This window comes from Syngnathoides biaculeatus, chromosome 2 (genome assembly GCF_019802595.1).
Source record: "Syngnathoides biaculeatus isolate LvHL_M chromosome 2, ASM1980259v1, whole genome shotgun sequence".
Lineage (NCBI taxonomy): Eukaryota > Metazoa > Chordata > Actinopteri > Syngnathiformes > Syngnathidae > Syngnathoides > Syngnathoides biaculeatus.
The window spans coordinates 13,970,494-13,990,733 of NC_084641.1; the positions used below are offsets into that span (position 1 = coordinate 13,970,494).

Here is a 20,240-nt window from a genome sequence, read left to right on the forward strand (position 1 = left end):
TTGATGATTGTTTGACCAGGGTAATGAAGTAGTGATTGCAAGGGACCTGATTGTGACGGTATTGATTTGCAGCCTCTTGCCTTGCTTGGGAAAAGATTGAAAACAATACATTTAAGGCATATTTCAAGCTGCATAATTTTCACTTTCACACAGATACACTGACAGAAACAATACAAAAAGGCTCCAACATTTAACTGTCGTTATTTTAAAAGGAAGCAAATGGAAAATGGATTTAAATAAAAATGGAAATGGATATATGGCATCTGAGCACTAACCACTTTGTAACAGTACGTAAGGGGAAAAATATAATGGTCTTTTGTACTGCTTATATCTCGTGCTTTTCCCGGAGTCCAGTTGCAACATAAATGTTCTAAAAGTACAGACATTACACATCATTTGCGATCCATGAAGAAACTTCCCAAGTAAAATACATTTCAAGGCATCCAGCAGACGCAGAAACGTAAATCAACATTTTTTTTCTCCTGGCCACGTCACTTTTTACTCGGCAGTTCGCAGGCCTCGATGGTAAGTACCCCGTCGGCCAATGGGGAAAAAATTGACATAGGCCAGCCACGTCCACTAAACTGAATGACTAACTGGACAACAAGTTAGCATGAACTGTAACTTTGACACACATTCATTAACATTTATTAAAAAAAAATACTACAAGGAGCCCTTGCCTATTTTTTTCCCTGTGGAAACTGTTGCATGTTTTTGTGTTTTTTCTGTAATGCCCCAGTGGGATACAAGGTGACGCAAAAGCCTAATAGGAAAGAAGTAACTGGTGTCAAGGAAGAATGTTGAAATGAAGTGTCTCCACTTAGAAACTAAGAACTTTGAATGAAAGATGTTCAGCTTAGCTAAACAGAAATAATGGCCAGTCTTTTCCACGTGTATATTTTTTCGTTCTTCTGAGGGCCAATCAAAAAGCTCAAGTTAACAAATGACGGATTTCTCAACATTGCTTGACGATCACTCATTTTCACCATTGCAAAAGCGACATGTGTCGCCATCCACACACTTAAGGAGCATTTTTTTCAAAATCAAATCATCTGTAAATCATGTAATGTTTAAAGATGCATTTTAAATGATGATAGTGTTTTGGGGTCATGGGTTGTGGTATGGAATATGCTTTAAACTACTCATACAGAAAATCACCAATTCACATTTTATAGCCCAATAGCCTACACTGGGATTGCGGTGCAAATTTCAGATTTATTTCCAGTACACTTTTAAATAACTAAAGTGGCGACTTGAACAGAGCCAAATCTTCATTGCTGCTGTGGAAACTATACAAATGGTCAGTAACCTAAATTTGTGTGTTTTCACCTGTCTCAAGGCCAAACAGTCACTCGCAACCCTGACCAAGGATGTTCCGAAACGTCACTCACTGGCGATGCCAACAGAAACGTTTGTCAACGGCAACAACCAGGAATGGGTTATGCAGGCTGACCTTCCCCTCACTGCCGCCATCAGACAGAGTCAGCAGACCCTCTATGTGCATACGGGCCATCCCACCGACAGACAAGGTAGAGGTAGCGTCAGTAACCGGCTGCATGCACCCATTTACACCATGTGCACTTGTGAGCATGCTATTACCCATCATTCCTTGTGCTTTTTGGATGAAGCAGTGGGCTAACTTATGTACTATACCTTGCACCATGCAGTCGTGCACCGTCCCACCTTAAGAGGAAGGCTTTATCTGCTTACAGGACATTTCTGGAGGTAGACCTCCATTGACATCCAATGGTGTTTTCAATTGTGATTGTAGTTTGCTGCTGTGGACCAATGTGAGGTGTGCACCGATGCAAATTACAATTATAGTACATCAGTGTAGCAGTTGAAGTGATTAGTCAACTACTCGACAAATCAACTACAACCCTCTTCATTAATGTTTAATGCTTGAAGTCAACAAATTGCTAATCCCATGTTTTTGGCATCTCATATTCTAATCGGGAAATTTACAATTCCTGTCTGCTGATGTCGCCTGAATACAACTCTCTGTGGAGCAGCAAAATGTCAGCCCAACTGCACATAGTACAAAAATATAAGTGGCTAGTGGAATAGCATAACGGTCAACCTCAATAAAGGTGGTTATTCTGGTCATCGCTAGTCATAGAATATTCATACTGGCGTGGCAACGCACTCACTGCAAGGAACGAGAGCCGCGGCCATAAGTAAAACTCCATCTTTATCTCCTAAATGTGATGTGGGTCAGGGTTAATCCTATCCCAGACATTAGTGCTGTAAGCACAAGTCATTAGAAACTGTGAAGGAGAAAAATGCTACATTTTTTGGAAGATGCCTGTGATGTTCTTTATATTATGAAAGAAGATGAGACTGGACAGTTTGTTGAAGAGAAACATGAGCAGGACCCCTACTAATTACAACAACTACAATTAGCATAATGTGTGTTATTGTTTTTTTTTTTTTTTTTTTTTAACGTAATGGCTGCCACTTGAAATATGTCTTTATATGAAATGGGTCTGTGGCACAAAAAAAGGTTGGGGACTGCAGTACTGTGGTTAAAAATAAATAAATATATATATATATATATATATATATATATATATTTATAATATATAATTTGTTGACTTCCCTCAACTCGATATTCATTACATCATAGTGGACTACAAAAAAACTTTAGATGTTCAATCCTTACTGTGTTGGTGTTGTGTTGTGTTGTGTTCTGTGCTGGACAAATTGGTAAATTAAAAAAAAAAAAAAAAATATATATATATATATATATATATATATATATATATATATATATATATATTTATAATATATAATTTGTTGACTTCCCTCAACTCGATATTCATTACATCATAGTGGACTACAAAAAAACTTTAGATGTTCAATCCCAACTGTGTTGGTGTTGTGTTGTGTTGTGTTCTGTGCTGGACAAATTGGTAAATTAAAAAAAAAAAAGATAAGCACACACAAAAACTAAGTAAACGGACAAGCAGGGAAAAAAAAGAAAATTGTGTAAAATCCCAGTTAGTGTGACAATCTCACTGGTACACAGTCATTCACTGTTGCTTGGCAACTACATGTAATTTCAGGCTTTTGATTTCGGATTATGTCTGAGTAGGACTGTAAAGAATGTCACAAGAATCCCATTTTGCCACTTTGTTACATTCAGTGCCAAAGCCCACCTGTAAGTCCCCTCCCCTCACACTGTCATCCTATATAGTGGCTGCTGTGCGGGTGAGCCCGTGCCACTCGCGTCAGCCCTCCATCATCTCTGACGCCTCGGCCGTGGAGGGAGACAGGTCTTCTACACCTAGTGATATCAACTCTCCACGTCATCGGACTCACTCTCTCTGCAATGTAAGAGATGCCCGCTAACGCCGCAAATCCGAACACTGCCCCTTCCCTGAGTGGTCACGCAAGAACGCCCCCCCCCCTCCACACACACACACACTGAATCTCCAATCTTTCATAAACTTTATTTCCAAATGCTATATTGTTTTTTATACGTATAGTGCGGATTCAGTTTTGCGGGATAAACATTACGTGCTCCAAACTCATCCGTACTGCAAGCAATGGTGCCTTGCGTTGGTGGATCTTCTAAATTAAATTTGCATTTTGTGCTTTCAGTCGCACTTTATTAGAATTTTTTTTAGACGTTAAATGTACGTTTTCCATCATCGAAGGTTGGGTGGTCTGTGAATTTTTTTTTTTATAACTTATTTGTTTGGTGATTTGCCAGGAGATGTTTTCGGGTATAAAACTTGTGCCTTTGCTCCAGAAAGGTTAAGAAACGCTATATTAGAGATATACTGCTGCCCCCAATGCATGCAGGGCAGGTGTCGCATCAAAGTGAGTCAAGCTGTTGTGCTTGGTGGAAGCGGGCTTTTCGCTGCGTTTGTACGTACTCGCCTGGCAGCATGATGAGTCAGTCACCTCACATCTTGTGCTGTGGTATTTATCAGAAGAATACCCCCCCCCCCCTTCTTCAACCTTCCTTTTGATTGTACTTCAGTCTCTAGAAGATCTGGAGGTGGCGAAGTGTAAGAAGAAGAAGGAGAAGATGGGTCTGGGCTCTTTGTCGCGAGTCTTTGCCCGAGGAAAGCAGCGCAAGTCTCTGGACCCGGGTCTGTTTGATGGTACTGCAACACCCGATTATTACATAGAGGAGGACGCAGACTGGTAAAAGCCACACAGAGATCCTCTGAGAAAATGGTCAGAGGACGGCGTTGTGTTTATGTGTGCGTGACCGAGAGCATGTATGAAGTTGTGTGTGTGTGACCTAGCACATTGCACCTGTATTCATGTACATCCCTGTAAATAGAGCGCGACAACATGGTGGACCTCATTTTCAATTCTCTATTTTGATTTTCACTCAACTGCAAACTTAAAGGACTGCTGTACGTGAAAATAACGACAGTTGAGGTGCACTTTGCGTGTGTGTAAATGTCTCCTTGTCCTGAATGGCTTTTCTCATTTTTGATATGTAACCTTAACTATCTTTTAACTCTCCCTCATTTACTGTCTTGCTTGGTTCATCCCCCCTGTCATGATGAGGACAGTTTTCCTGTGGGCGACATGCAGCTCAAATCCATCCCATTCTCTATACAGTTAAAAAAAAAATGCATAAGCACCTCTTTTAGCGGAATGAATCCACCATTCAGGGTACTATGTTGCCTAGCAACACGAGGCCCAGCAGGAATCGTGGGAAATGTGATTTCTATCTGTTCAGATAGAAGTGCTTGTACGTGCCGTATTGTGCTATGCATGCACATACTGGAGCTCCTGTCCCACAACGCATGCGTCTCTGGTTCCACTGTCCGTAAGATGAATTAACAATTGTCTCCTTCAAGAAAAGAGAGGTCAGTTACTCCCGCTACACTCTTGACTCCAATGGATGGATCAGTGAGAATGATTGACAGCTCCCTTTTGACCCATCAGTGAGCGTCATTTTCTGAACTCCGCCCATGCTGTCCACAGCCGCGATCTTTTACCCACAAACAAAGAGACTGCCTAGTTACTTTTAGCCTCTGAATTGCGAGTGTATAGTCCTGCTTATATTCGATTCTGAAATATGGTGCCTCGATGTGGCTGGGAAGCATGTAATGGAGACGAGCGCTATCCAGAGAAATTACAGGGAGGATATCTGGTGCACTTTCCCACCCCATAGCGTAATTTAGATAAATGCAAACGGTGGATTAAGGCTTGTGGCCGAGCTGACGACCAGCTGAACGTATCGAAGATAAATCAGCACAAAGCCGTCGGTCCCAAGGTAAATTAATCAATTAGTCCGTGTAACACCTGTAGAGGAAGGAGGAACCTCTACCTGAGCCGGGCAAAACTCAAAGCTTCCAGCTGCTCCTCAGCTCTGCTCTCAAGCACATCAAACACATCACGTGAATACAAATATTTTGGGCCTACATTTAAGTGTACAGTACGTACAGTGAAGAAAATAAGTACAGTGGTGCCTTAGTTCTTGAACACAATCCATTCCAGAAGGCTGGTTAAAAACCAAAATGTTCAAAAACCGAAGCACGCTTTCCCATTACAAGGAATGTAAAATGAAATAATGTGTTCCAAGCCAAAAAATAGTTTGTGATTTTTTTTCTTAGCTTTTCCTTATAATGAACTGCATAGTAGAAATACATGTATAGTTTAAATACTTTATCTAATTAAATAATTTAAGAAATATATTTATTTTTTTCTTAAAATGTATGCTTTAGCCTAGTAGAGTATGCTCAGCTGGGAGTGCATTGCCGTATCTGTAGCGACTCGGTCCCCTGCCTTGTAAACCTTTTTTTTATGAACAAAAGTGGAGAATACTTTAAACAAGCAATGGTGGGGGTCGGGGGGGGGGGTGATGTCCGGTTCATGGAACAAAAGAAAAAAGCAATGCAAAACAACAGTTTCAGATGTCTTCAGTGGGGGTGACTCGCCCCTTTTTTCACAAAGAGCGAATCTGTCGTTTTTTTTTCTTTCTCATAACAACATCATTAACATTTTGCAGTGCTCTGCAGCATTGAGCTTTATTCGGGTGATTAAGTTCTAGAAAATTCTGGATGTCGTTCCATTTAGTGCAGATAGCTTTAATATCAGCACTTGAGACATCCTTCCTGCCTTCAGCCTCATCTGACAACATCTCCTCCATTCCTTGCCAACAGTATCCCCAGCTAAGTGCTGCTCGTTCACGAAAATAAGAAGCAACTTTTCGACTTCCTCCAAGATCTGTAGCCTTTGCTTGGTCAAGACGGTTGTTCCATTAGCAACATCACTTGCTTTGAGGCCATCCTTGAGTTTCAGAATGGTGCTGATCGTTGATTTCGCCATGCCATACTTATTCAATGACTCAGAAACACGCGCAGCAAATTTCTGCTCGACTATCAAATCCTTCTTGAAGTTGACAGTTTTACGCACCACTTTCCTTTTTTCAGCACCAGCAGTTCCACTTTCCTTCTTTGAAACCATGATCGGGGGTTAATGTTGCTCAATTTGAAGAAAAAAAAAAAAGGCACTACAGTACTAGGAAACATCCGCGAGCAGAGGAGTGTGTGAGTCAAGCGCGCGGTCATGCTTGTTACATGTTTTTTGTTTTTTTCAGGGGTGCATTCGAAAGCATAATAACAAATCGTCGTGGATCAGCTGGTCGGGGTTTTCAAATACCGATTTTCATTCGAAAACCAAAGTACAAAAATCGAATTTTTTGTTCAAAAACCTATTTGTACGAAAACCAGGATGTTCGAAAACCAAGGTACCATTGTAATTGAACACCCTGCTATATTGCAAGTTCTCCCACTTAGAAATCATGGAGGGGTCTGAAATTTTCATTGTCGGTTCATGTCCACTATGAGAGAGATCATCTAAAAAGAAAAATCCAGAAATCACAATGTCTGATTTTTTTTTTTTTTTTTTTTTTAAAGGATTTATTTGTGTGATATAGCTTCAAATACGTATTTGAACACCTGAGAAAACCAATGTTAATATTTGTTACAGTAGCCTTTTTTTGCAATTACAGAGGTCAGAACATTTTCTGTAGTTGTTCACCAGGTTTGGACAAACTGCAGGAGGGATTTTGGCCCACTCCTCCACACAGATCTTCTCTAAATACGGAGTTTCAGGTCCCTCCAAAGATTTTCTACTGGGTTTAGGTCTGGAGACTGGCTAGGCCACCCCAGAACCTTGATATGCTTCTTGCAGAGTCACTCCTTGGTTTTCCTGGCTGTGTGCTTCGGGTCATTGTCATGTTGAAAGACCCAGCCATGACCCATATTCAGTGCTCTGACTGAGGGAAAGAGGTTGTTCCCCAAAATCTCACAATACATGGCCGTGGTCATCCTCTCCTTAATACAATGCAGTCGTCCTGTCTTATATGCAGAAAAACACCCCCAAAGCATGATGGTACCACCCCCATGCTTCACAGTAGGGATGGTCTTCTTGGGATGGAACTCATCATTCGTCTTACACCAAACATGGTTAGTGGAATTATGACCAAAAAGTTCCATTTTGGTCTCATCTGACCACAAAGCTTTCTCCCATGACTCCTCTTTATCATCCAAATGGTCATCGGTAAACTTAAGATGGGCCTTGAGATGTTCTGGTTTAAGCATGGGAACCTTCCGTGCCATGCATAATTTCAAACCAACACGTCTTAGTTTATTACCAACAGTCCCCTTGGAAAGGGTGGTCCCAGATCTGTAAAGGTCATTGACCAAGTCCTGGCTGATTCTTCACCTTTCTAAGGATCATTGAGACCCCACAAGGAGATATCTTGCATGGGGCTTCACTCCGATTGAGATTGAGCGTCATGTTTAGCTTCTTCCATTTTCTAATGATTGCTCCAACAATGGACCTTTTTTCACCAAGTTGCTTGGCAATTTCTCTGTAGCCCTTTCCAGCAATGTAGAGTTGTACAATTTTGTCTCCGGTGTCTTTGGACAGCTCTTTGGTCTTGGCCATGTTACAAGTTTGAGTCTTACTTATTGTATTGGGTGGACAGGTGTCTTCATACAGCTAACGACCTCATACAGATGCGTCTGATACAGGATAATGCATGTAGTGAAGGTGGACTTTTAAAGGCAGACTAACAGGTCTTTGAGGGTTAGAATTCTAGCTGATAGACAGGTGTTGAAATACTTATTTGAAGCTGTAAAATTAAAAAAAATCATACATTGTGATTTCTGGATTTTTCTTTTTAGATTATTTCTCACAGTGGACAAGCACCTACGATGAAAATTTCAGACCCCTCCAAGATTTCTAAGTGGGAGAACCTGAAATATAGCAGAGAGTTCAAATATTTATTTTCTTCACTGTACATTCAGACCGATAGAGGACACGCATGGTGCCATAATTTATGTAAATTAATTATCCACTATGAACATAGGTATTTTGAATCGACATGTTTATGTCGCGTAAAAATGCAAACTTACCCTGCATCGCATTAACAATAGGCATCAGAAATGTCCAACATTAGTTTATGAGGTGGTTGATTGTTTCGCATTGACGGCCAACACACTGCAGAAACGTTTACTGGCGTTCCCGTTTGGGAAACCTTGACATTATGAATATATTCCTGTTGAAAGTATTTCAGGCCTTTGTGTACACTCTTTGTCAGTATTTCTGATACCATGGGCAGAAAGGATACAGAAATTTTAGCGGGAATTCGCTCTAATGAATCGCTCATAACATTCTTCGGCCGCACTTTGTCCGCCAATTTGATCTCTAGCTTGGGGTGCATAGCAACAGTATCTAATTAGGCGTGGCTGAGGCGCCCTGCGTGGATCTATCCATTGTCAAATGGTGAGGAACGTCATCCATTCTTTACCAAATTAGACATGCATAGTGACTAAGAAATTAGTAGAAAGCAAAGGAAAAAATGAAGAATGAGCACCAAAATATTGTTGTGCATGCACTAATACACTCCTGCTGAAAATGTTATACATTTCTACATAGAGTGGAACATTTTTCTTCGTACGTCCTAATTTCAGTTTTAGATTTTCACCAAAATTTTGTTCCAGTTTTCATATGGTAAAAAATAGTTCATACCAAACTTATTCCACCTGCCCACATGACCCTCGATTCACTTCCCCGAATCGAGCCCCCGCACAAAGCATCCAATGCGCATGCATCACTTTGATTGTTCTCCTTAGTGAGCATCACCCTTCACATTATTAGGAAATATTTCTCCGTATTTATTCATTGTGGCTGTTGAATTGGCCAATATGAGGTCAACGAAATTTCTTCGTGCCAGACGACAAGGACCGACAATTCAATGAATAACTCAGCGAAAAACGACTGGTGTATTAGCCTTCCAAACAATACCCTCAATCCATTTAATTAGTCGTTTATATTTATTTCACATTCTTAGACGTTAAACAATAGCTGTCTATAATGTGTATTTTTTTCTTCATATTTCTGGGTGTATGGAACGGATTATTTGATTGACATTGTTTCCAATGGAAAATATTCTTTCAGTTTTTGTATAAATCGATTTCTGTTAAACTTTTTGGAACTGTTTAATCTTAAAAACAGAGCAGGTATCTCAGCAGACTGGGCACGAGGCAGGGTACACCCTGAACAGGTAACCAGCCAATCGCAGAGCACATACAGATAAACAATAATTCACACTCATATTCACACTTACGGGCAATTCAGAGTCATAGATTAGCCTTCCCTGCATGTTTTGGGGATGTGGGAGAAAACCGGAGTGCCCGAAGAAAACCCATGCAGGCACAGGGAGAACATGCAAACTAGGGATCGCAAATGGTTACAATCAATCGGTTATAACCGGTTTTCGATTATTTAAAACTGAAACCGTAATCGGACTTTTGAAATCGGTTACAATTTCCAATAATTTCTTCCAGTTCTGGTATTCCACATTGCGTTATTTTTTTCAATATGATTTCCACTTTTTTCAAGAATGTTAACATTTAAACATTTTTACAAAAAAAATAACGAAAATTTAACTTACACGAGTGCCTTGTTGAAAGCCACATTCAACAAGCTTGTTTGTCAATATTGTATACAAACTACCGCGGAGTAAATTAACGATCGATGGTGTAGCGCCGGAGAAAAGGAGTCGGAGGCGGAGTGTCGGACACAGGAACAAAACTTGTTTTATTGGCAGACATCAAAACACTACTCTCATAACGGCGGGAACTCTGTGAACTCGTCACTCCGGAAGAACAACAACAACAAAAACAGTCCGTGCGGAACCCCGCACCCCAACTCGAGGTCCCGCGGGTGAATTATGTAAACACCACAATGGTACCGATTTTAAAACTGGTTAATCGTTTTTTTGCTACAGGTGTTCGGTTAAAACCGATTATGAAAGTAAGCGTTTTTTTCCGATCCCTAATGCAAACTGTACACAGGCGAGGATGGCTCTGAAACCAGTTGCTCAAAGCTGTGAGGCAGATGTTCTAACCAGTTGTCTAGATTGCTGCATTGTATATTAAAGAATAATGAAGCTAAATAAAGAAAGAACACGGTATCAAATGTCCTAATTAATTACAGTAATTAACACTCTTCCACATTTTTGTACTTTTTTTTTTCTTCTAACACTGCAGCAAGCAATTATTTGGACGTGGGTATTGAAACACACACTCCCACGGGAAAAAAAAGCAATTAAAGTTGTGCCAAAGGATAATAATGGCATTTGTTCAAGTGAAAGACAATGACAGTGGTCCGATAATTTGCGTGCTTTTGTGGGTTTGAGCTGGAGTCTGCACTGCCTTGTCCCCAGGAAATCTCTTGTCTTAATCTAATCTCACTTTCCCCTGCAACACTACCGACTGCACACATTACTGAGTGAGTACGTGGACCAGTGGGAGCGTTCAACACAAAGCTTACTCTGTGAAATTTAAGCTTTAGAAGCAATTACATATTGGATTGTACGTATAAGCAGTCCTACATATTTCACGAAATAGTACGGCGTTGGTTTTGTTCTCTTGCCAACTTTCAGAAGAATCAAAGAGGTCATATTAAAGTTTTTGAGCCTGTCTTTTTTTTTTGTTGTTGTTGTGTTTTGTTTTTGCTCAGATGTTTTTTGTAAATGGTACAACAAAACAAAAAAAAGAAGACTTATTGAAACATTTTATTTCAAAATGTCAGCGGTCCAGCAGGGAGTGGACTTGAGTCGTGAAGTCCTGAGATATGTACATGTACAGTATCATTTTAAAATGCATGGTTAAAGTAAAGAAAATGAATCACAGGGAAGAAGTAAAATCAAAATAAAATGAGATTATTTTATAATAAAAATAACATGTTGAATTTTCATGTGGCTGTCCTCTCTTTCCCTGTGTCTTAATGTGTGTGTGTTCATTTGTTCCGGCTCGCTCTAATCTTGTGTGCCTTTTGTGTGCATGTGTACAAGGATGCTTTCAAATGGCCTCCTTTCCTCTCCTTCCAAACGTGAGCGCACGTTTTTGCCGTTCTGCTTTCTGGCCTTGCAATCGGAGATGACATTGAGAGGGAAAGGACACCATGCTGGAAACACGTGACGTACTGTAACTCCTTTGCACTAACACAGTGGTTCTCAACTCCCGTCACCCTGGGACCTGCATTTTCTTATTTTCACGAAGTCATGACCTGCTTTTGTACAAGTCAAGAGCAACAAAGAAAACGTACATATGAAAAATAATGACTCGAAAAAAGTTTGATACATTGGGCTTCTGTTTAAAATTTCAAGCATTAACAATAACCTTTGCAGCTGAACTTAATTTGACATTGTCTAAACTTTTGAATGCATTTCTAACTTTTTCATGTTCCATTCTTTTGGCGCATCTTGCTATCCAAGGCCAGAAAAATAGCCACATGGAAAAAAAAATGCTTGAGCCATCGCCTAGTAAATTTCTTTCCTTTCAATTACAATTGGTATTTTAATACCTCCTCGTCATGCTGTTCCCATTTTTACATCAAGGAGATCAAGATGGAAAAAGGCCGGTGATCTTACAAAGTCATCACGTTATCAGCAGGTTGAAAAGTCACAGAAAAGCATCGACCTAAACGGCCTTGGAAATGCATTGGTTCATTCATGCTTTTCAGGACATGTTGTTCAGCTCCTTGGAGGAGAGCAGCAAGTTGTGCTGAAAATAGAGTGGGTGAAACATTCAACAGTTAAGACGTGCAACCAAAGGTTTAGAGAAGGTCAAATTAAGTTCACCTGCATTGAGGTTCATCCAGAATTTTCACCTTAAACTTTTTGTCTTGGGATTACTTTTCCATCATGTTTTAGGGTAGTATTATTATTATTTTAAATCATACAAACATTACTAAACGATTGCATAAAATTCTGAGGATGGACATGACCTCTACGGAATGTTTCGTGTGGGGGATTAGTTACCTAAAGAAAAGCAAGCCTGGGATGCCTAGCAAATATTTCATTGCTAGGCATCCTCGGTTTACAATGGAGTTCTGCTCTTATGGCAGCGCCCTAACCCAAATTCAGAATGCTAAGTCATTCTCTGAAATGTAGTAAATGATAAATACGGTGGTCCCTTGTGTGTACCTACTTTTGGCAGATTTCTACAAACACCACTGCGCAAAGTATTTGCTCACCGTTCGTCACCTCGAATTCGAAACCGTGCATGTTGGCACTGTCACGAACAGTGGACCCCCTGTAATTTTTTAAATTTCCTGTCCACGACCCACTAATGGTTTCCTTGACCCATTTTTGGGTCCCGACCCACGAGCTCAAAAACAATCCTCTAAACCCTGAAAGGGAGCTTTGAATTTTTCCACACATTATAGTGTCACATTCACTTCGTGTACAATTGTAGGGTGCCCAGTGGGATAGTGTTGTCGTCTAAGATCTTCCAGGTTTCCACTCACCACAGATTCTTCCATAGTGATTGGATAAATGGAATGCAACTAACCCTAACTAAAGCTGTAACACTTTTTTGAGGGTGCGTGTAGGTGACAGCAGAGTGCAACAATACTTGTCGGGATGTACAGTGCATCTGAAAAGTATGCATTACCCTTCGGTTTGTCCACCTTGAAGATGTTACAGTCTTGTTCCAAAATCCATAAAATTCAGGTTTTTTTTTCTCAGAATTTTACAAACATCATGACGATGTGAAAAATATTTTGCTTGAAGAACATTGAAACTTCAAAGTCACGATTAGGCAGAGAAACTGAGACCTTAACCATTTTAGGTGTGTCATATTTACCAAATGAACGGGGTTCTTGTTTTACTGTACTTGTGCGAAATGTGGCCATGTTGGGTCCTGATGATGACCAGGCCACTATTTTGAATTCATCTGGAAATGTCCGCTTTATATAATTGGAATTATGTACATTTGTGCACAAGCTTATTGACGTTACTTCCTGATGTTTCAATATTGGTTTGGTTAATAGCATCTCTTAGCATAATGACAGTACATGCATTACATAATGATGGATGCTGATCTATGTGAGTCAGTTAAGATTAATTTTCACCCTTTCCAACAGCATTTTATGTGTAACTTTCTTTAGGAATCAAACTGACAATGCTTTATAGGTAGACGGGCGGCAAGCATTTTTATTTATTTATTTATCTTTTTATTTAATTGTTTGTTTGTTTATTTATTTATTTATAATTTTTAAGAAATGCCCTAGAGATAAGAACTTTGCAGTGGCGAGCACATGACTCATGGTGAGGCGGTTTTACTTTGTCTGTTGGACAATTTATTGGCTCCACATTGCCACCTTCTGGCTAAAGCTGTTTGAAACTCAAAATGAAGACAATCCTCCTTGCAGTGGTAGTTTAACTTCTTGTAAGGCAAGGTAAAGAGTGCGTTTGAACAAGAAGTGGAATGACAAAAAAGCACTGCAATAATTCCGGGTTCAAAAATGTTAATTTGCCAGTGTTCAAACTAGAGCTGAGATATATATGGAAATTATTAATAAATCCTGTACTGTAAGGAAAACGTCGCAAATTCCAAATAAATTCTATTTGGAAGATTTAAGTTCAGTAAAACAATAAAAACATATTCAACAATTATTTCTCACGTACAATTGTTAATTAGTTTAAGCTTATTGCTAAAATCATCCTTGCCATAATGTAGTATTTTATTAATATTACAATATGAATATTATTATTATTACTAGTTAGTTGACAATCATTACAGCAATTAAGTTCCCAGCTACTGCTGATTGGTTGTAATTAAATTGCTCATTAGTAATATTTAAATTTAGAGTAATTTGTTAAAATTAAGTTTTACACAACTACTTTTCATCAGGGATGCATGGTAGCTAAAAGTGTTGGTCTCACAGTTCTGAGGTCCTGGGTTCAATCCCAGACCCACCTGTGTGGAGTTTGGGTGTTCTCCCCGTACCTGTGTGGGTTTCCTCCGGGCACTCCGGCTTCCTCCCACATTCCAAAAACATGGCAACATTAATTGGACACTCTAAATAACCCTTAGGTGTGATTGTGAGTGCGGCTGTTTGTCTCGATGTGCCCTGCGATTGGCTGGCAATCAGTTCAGGGTGTACCCCAACTCCTGCCTGTTGACAGCTGGGATAGGCTCCAGCATGCCCCGCAACCCTCGTGAGGAAAATGGATGGATGGATGCTTTTCATCATTTTTTACATTGATTTAATTAAATAATTGATCAGTTAATCTTATGAAAAAAAATTAAAAATGAAGGAATAAACACAAATAATGTAGTTTACCTGTCTATTACAAAAAAAAAATGTAGTGTGGCTCTTAAGAACAAATGTTTGCCCACCCCTGCTGTAAATCAACCTTGTGTGATGTCAATGGTAGCTAGGCCCACAATGCCACCTATGCCGTCACTCACACTGCCAACCAAAACACCCACATCTCCATGCCCCATCCCCCCTACTCTCCCTCCCCTCATTCACCCCCTCACCCAGACTCTGACAGCCTCGGTAGCCCCACCCGCCTCAGTCTCAGCTTGCCGGACGGCCCCGAGGAGCAGCTGGACCGCCTGCAGCTGGTGGAGCTGGCCAAGACCACGTCCATGTCCCAGTGGAGGGCGGGCACCGTGCAGGCCTGGCTAGAGGTTGTCATGGCGATGCCCATGTACATGCGCAGTTGCTCGGAGAACGTCAAGAGTGGCAAGGTAAGGTATACATGGAGCCCTTGCTATTCATGGGGGCAGTAGCAACAGAGTCCTGAAAGAATAGCAACAATTCAGAATTGAGGCCCTCACCCCTAAAACATTGCCCACAGATGCCACAGGTTGGGAACCAAGCACCACATGAAACCCCTCAAATCACTTTAGTGTCTTTTGTCAGCAGATTACACTAAAAAACAGTGACGAGGGGAGTTTCTCAGCAAATAATCTAGGATTGGTTCCAAAAAAAAAAAAAAGAAATCTTAATACTGTATAGTCAAATGCACAAATGCTGAACCACAAATATGTGGTTGATATGTAAACCAATGAATTGCTGTAAACAAAAATTAAAGTGGGTACCTTTGCATGGCAACCACAGCAGCAAATAAAACAAACCACATCTTAGCCTCGGGACAATTAAAAGAACTAATATAATTGTGATGTATTACATGAATCTGACATCTCAGCATGCAGATACAGTGGAAGCACATACCACGGGTCAAATGTTTCCAACATAATGATTAATCACTGACGTTACAACGTAAAAAATGTTACCATGCTGCAGGTGGCGTATCCAATGAGCACTGTTGGGTTGATGTGTTTGTATCTTAGGTATTATTGGGCCTAACGGATGAAGATCTGGAGCTTGGTTTGGGCGTGACCAGTTTCATGCACCGTCGTAAACTGCGTCTGGCCATTGAAGACTACAGGGAGGCTGAGGATGGAAGAGGGTAAGAACGGCCTGTCAAACTTTGTATTGAGTTACATGGCAGTGGGAGCATTACATCTGCTGGTCCGTTTTGGTATTGGTCCAACCGATTACACAACATTTATAAATACCACAACAATGTTGTCTTAATAAATATAAATCAGTTTACCCTATTAAAACAGATGCAGCCATCCTTGTTTAATACTTTTGTCCAGTTGGGGGGGGATCACAGGGACTATGGGCAACTGGCGGATTCCACCCTCAACTGGTTGTCAGTCAGTCACATGACACATATTGAAACAGGCAACTATTCACAATCACATTCACAGCAGCCCTGAGGTCAAATGAATCCACACTGTCGTTATTTTGGATTCTGTTCAATCGAGTTTGATGGTTAAGTTCAATATACGTACTCTGTGCCTTTCCCGCCTATTGCAAGTATGGCCATCTATTTGCGTGCACTGTATTCACAATATAAATGTGTATGTCTGACCATTCACAAGCATGGGTGGGTCTAAGTCTTAAACCTCTTGGACTCTAAGAGGTACTGTAAAACATCGTCTGAGGTGACTGATGCATATCATGCCCCTGTGCAGATTGTCCAAGGCTGCAGACATGGACCACCACTGGGTTGCCAAGGCCTGGCTCAGCGACATAGGCTTGCCTCAGTACTCACAGGCATTTCACACCCACTTGGTGGACGGACGTATGCTCCACTCCCTCACCCGTCGTGACCTTGAACGTCACCTCAACATCTCTAAAAAGTTCCACCAGGTCAGCTTGCTGCTGGGCATCGAGCTGCTGCACCTGCTTAAATTTGACAAGGACGTAAGTGGCAACACACACACACACAGTATAACCTGACCTTTAAAAGTAGGAGAATCTCTCACTTGAGTGAAAAGTGCTTGTTGAAATGCTCATCAGGCACTCCAGGCGCGCCGGATACAGTGTGAGCACCAAAATACGGATCCTTTGCTTTGGACCTCTCACCGTGTCATTAAATGGCTTAAAGAGATTGACCTCAAGGTGAGGATAGAGAGAGTAAACACAAACATATTAAAATATTACACATAGATGTCAATAGATTTAGCCATGATGTACAAGTATCACAGGAAATAAAATGGTGTATTGTATAGTACAGCATACTGTTATTGTACATATGGAATGATGTGTTGTAGATTTTGCTTTTGGTTTTTGAATCTACATGTACAGAGAATACTTCAATCAAACTCAATAAATAGTCAAACAAAAAAATAATAATGGTTGATATTTGCAAACAAATGGAAAGGAAAGAGGGGGAATGGCGGAGTGACTGGTTAGAGTTTCTGGCTTACAGTTCTGGGGACCGGAGTTTAAATCCTGGCCCCGCATGTGTGGAGTCTAACCCTGAACCCTAAACCCATGTTCTCCCTCTCTCTGTGTGAGTTTTCTCCGAGCACTCCAGTTTCCTCCCCCATTCCCAAAACATGCATGAATGTGACACTCTAAATTCCGCTTAGATGTGATTGAGAGGATGTATTGTTTACAGTGCCTTGTGAAAGTATTCGGCTCCCTTGAACTTTTCAACCTTTTGACACATTTCACGCTTCAAAAATAAAGATATATAAAATTACATTTTTTGTCAAGGATCAACTGGTAGTTTTTCATTTGTTAAATACGTTTAAAATATCTAATAAATTTCATTCCACTTCAAGATTGTGTCCCATTTCTTGTTGATTCTTGACAAAAAAAAAATATTTTATATCTTTGTTTGAAGCCTGAAATGTGGCGAAAGGTTGAAAAGTTCAAGGGGGTTGAATACTTTCACAAGGCACTGTATCTCTGTGTGCCCTGTGATTGGCTGGCAACCAGTTCAGCGTGTACCCCACCTCCTGTGCAAAGATAACTGGGATAGGCTCCAGCACTCCTGCAACCTTTGTGAGGATAAGTGGCTCAGAAAATGGATGGAAGGATGAAAAGAAAAGAAAAGAAAACAACACTTGTTTCTGATTCATCTGGGATAGTCTCCAGCTCACCTGTGACACTGTAGGGATAAGTAGTACAGAAAATGGATGAAAATTTTTATTATATTCTAATGAAATAGGCGGAGCAGTTCTGAGGACCCGGGTTCGATGCCGGCCCCGCCTGTGTGGAGTTTGCATGTTCTCCCCGTGCCTGTGTGGGTTTCCTCCGGGCACTCCGTTTCCTCCCACATCCCAAAAACATGCAACATTAATTGGACACTCTAAATTGCCTCTAGGTGTGATTGTGAGTGCGGCTGTTTGTCTTGATGTGCCCCGCGATTGACTGGCAACCAGTTCAGGATGTACCCCGCCTCCTGCCCGATGACAGCTGAGATAGGCTCGACCGCTCCCCGCGACCCTCGTGAGGATAAGCGACAAAAGAAAATGGATGGATGGATGTAATGAAATATTGGTTCCTTTATTATATTGACCACTTTTCAATAATTTCATAATTTTTCACCTACCTTATCATAAGGCTTGTGGTTTGTCTCACAGGCAAAATGCTAGATTAGTTTTACTTAATCATCGAGGACCACTTTACACATTCCTGCGTACAAAAGCATTTTATGCTGTTAATATCCAAAAGGCAAATATTTCTTATTCAAGTGCTTCACAAATGTATTCAAGCACCAGGGACCATTTTTTTGTCTTGGAGACCGCCCGGCACCACATTGTGCTTTAATGTGTATACTTTTTAATTTCATCAAGTTCTTATTTTCCACTGCAATGGGCAATTTGAAACTGAATTCACTTGTTTTTGTGCCTACATTTGAACTGCTCACTGCCTTTCTGACCGTCTGTGCAGGAGTATGCAAATGGCGTCGCTAGTACTGGAGTCCACGGAGCTGTCATGGTACTGGATCCCAGTTTCTCCAGTGACACCTTGGCCACAACAATGGGAATTCCCAGCAGCAAGCACATGGTTCGCAGACACCTCGAGGAAGAACTGACAAATCTGATTGGCTTAGCCAGGTAAGGCGTTTAGCTTTTAATTTTAGTCCTGGCTTCCAATACATTTATACACACATCGTTGAGTATGCATAAACAAGAGTTATTGAGGTGTTAGTAATGTTAAATTTGTCTTGAACTTTACAGGGAGGATTCTAAACAGGAATTTGAGTGCTTAGTTTTGGGGACACCACCGACTCCCCTTCGGCAACACTCCCCAAGCAGGTCGCCCGGCTCTGCGAGTCGACACACTGATGATGAGGGGTCGCTGAGGAGGAGGGCTGTCAAGGTGAGAACCCCAGTGACATCATCTTGTCATTATCACCAAACACAATAATGTAAATGTAATTATTTCTTTACGTAACAATCTGGGGCTTCAGAGGTTAACTGAAAAAATACTTTATTTCACGTCACTGTCATTTGAAATGGATTCGCTATATTACAATATTACTGTCTCTGACTTCAGAGGTCTGGAGGTGGGGCTCAAAGGTGAGCACCTGGTGGCCTGGCATGCGCCCATTGCACTCGGCCGAGCACAGGCCGAAAGGTTAATGTGACTCCCACTTCCTATAGACTCCCACCTGTGGGAGGTGCCATAGGGGCCGGGTGCAGTTGGAGCTGGGTAGTGGCCAAAAGGCTAAGGACCATGGTGATCTTATCCCTGGCTACAGAAATGGGCTCTAGGGATGTGGAATGTCACCTCACTGGCAGGGAAGGATTCTGAGCTAGTGTGTGAGGTTGAGAAGTTCTGACTAGGTATCATTGGGCTCACCTCCACACATGGCTTGGGCTCTGGTACCAGCCCTCTTGGCAGGAGTTGGAAATCTCTTCCACTCTGGAGTTGCCTACGGTGATAGGTGAGCAGGTGTGGGTATACTTATTGCCCCCCCAAATTGACGCCTGTATGTTGTGGTTCAAGATGCAGTGCACAATCAACACTGTGTATAGTGAAGACGGGACGCTGCTGACCTCAACTCGAGATATTATGAGTAGGTTGGGATAATTACTATGAAGACCTCCTCAATTTCACTGACACGCCTTCCCATGAGGAAGTCTGGGTTTTCTGAGGCACGCTCTCCTATTTCTGAGGTAGAGGTCATCGAGGTGGCAAATAACCCTGGGGGTGGATGAGATTCGCCTGATGAGTTCTGAAAGGCTCTGGATGTTGTGGGGCTGTCCTGTTTGACACACCTCTGCAACATTGCGTGGATATCGGGGACTGTGTGTCTGGATTGGCACACCTGGGTGGTGGTCCCCCTTTTTAAGAAGGGGGACCAGAGGGTGTGTTCCAACTGCATTGGATCACACTCCTCAGCCTACCTGGTAAGGTCTATTCAGGGGTGCTGGAGAGGAGGGAAGTCAAATCTCAGATTCAGGAGGAGCAATGGGGTTTTTGCCCTGGCCGTGGAACAGTGGACCAGCTCTGCACCCTCGACAGGGTGCTAGAGGGTGCATGGGAGTTTGCCCAACCAGTCTGCATGTGTTTTGTGGACTTGGAGAAGATGTTTAACCGTGTCCCTCTGGAGTCCTGTGGGGTGTGCTTCGGGAGTACGG

General features: G+C 41.4%; 1 protein-coding gene across 4 annotated transcripts in view; it reads left to right on the plus strand.

The window, feature by feature from the left end:
* The window catches only part of kazna (kazrin, periplakin interacting protein a), a 108,319-nt gene that overhangs the window by 85,603 nt on the left and 2,476 nt on the right, over window positions 1-20,240 (plus strand). For 2 of the 4 annotated variants that reach the window (XM_061834916.1, XM_061834909.1), the window contains exons 6-14: window positions 1,340-1,529; window positions 3,197-3,333; window positions 3,989-4,112; window positions 14,824-15,032; window positions 15,639-15,757; window positions 16,332-16,563; window positions 16,660-16,761; window positions 18,544-18,710; window positions 18,834-18,975. In XM_061834916.1, the coding sequence (XP_061690900.1) occupies window positions 1,340-1,529; window positions 3,197-3,333; window positions 3,989-4,112; window positions 14,824-15,032; window positions 15,639-15,757; window positions 16,332-16,563; window positions 16,660-16,761; window positions 18,544-18,710; window positions 18,834-18,975 (1,422 nt within the window). Of the gene's footprint in view, window positions 1-1,339; window positions 1,530-3,196; window positions 3,334-3,988; window positions 5,405-14,823; window positions 15,033-15,638; window positions 15,758-16,331; window positions 16,564-16,659; window positions 16,762-18,543; window positions 18,711-18,833; window positions 18,976-20,240 lie in introns of those variants that run through there. The other 2 variants (XM_061834926.1, XM_061834933.1) reach the window with 2 other exon arrangements.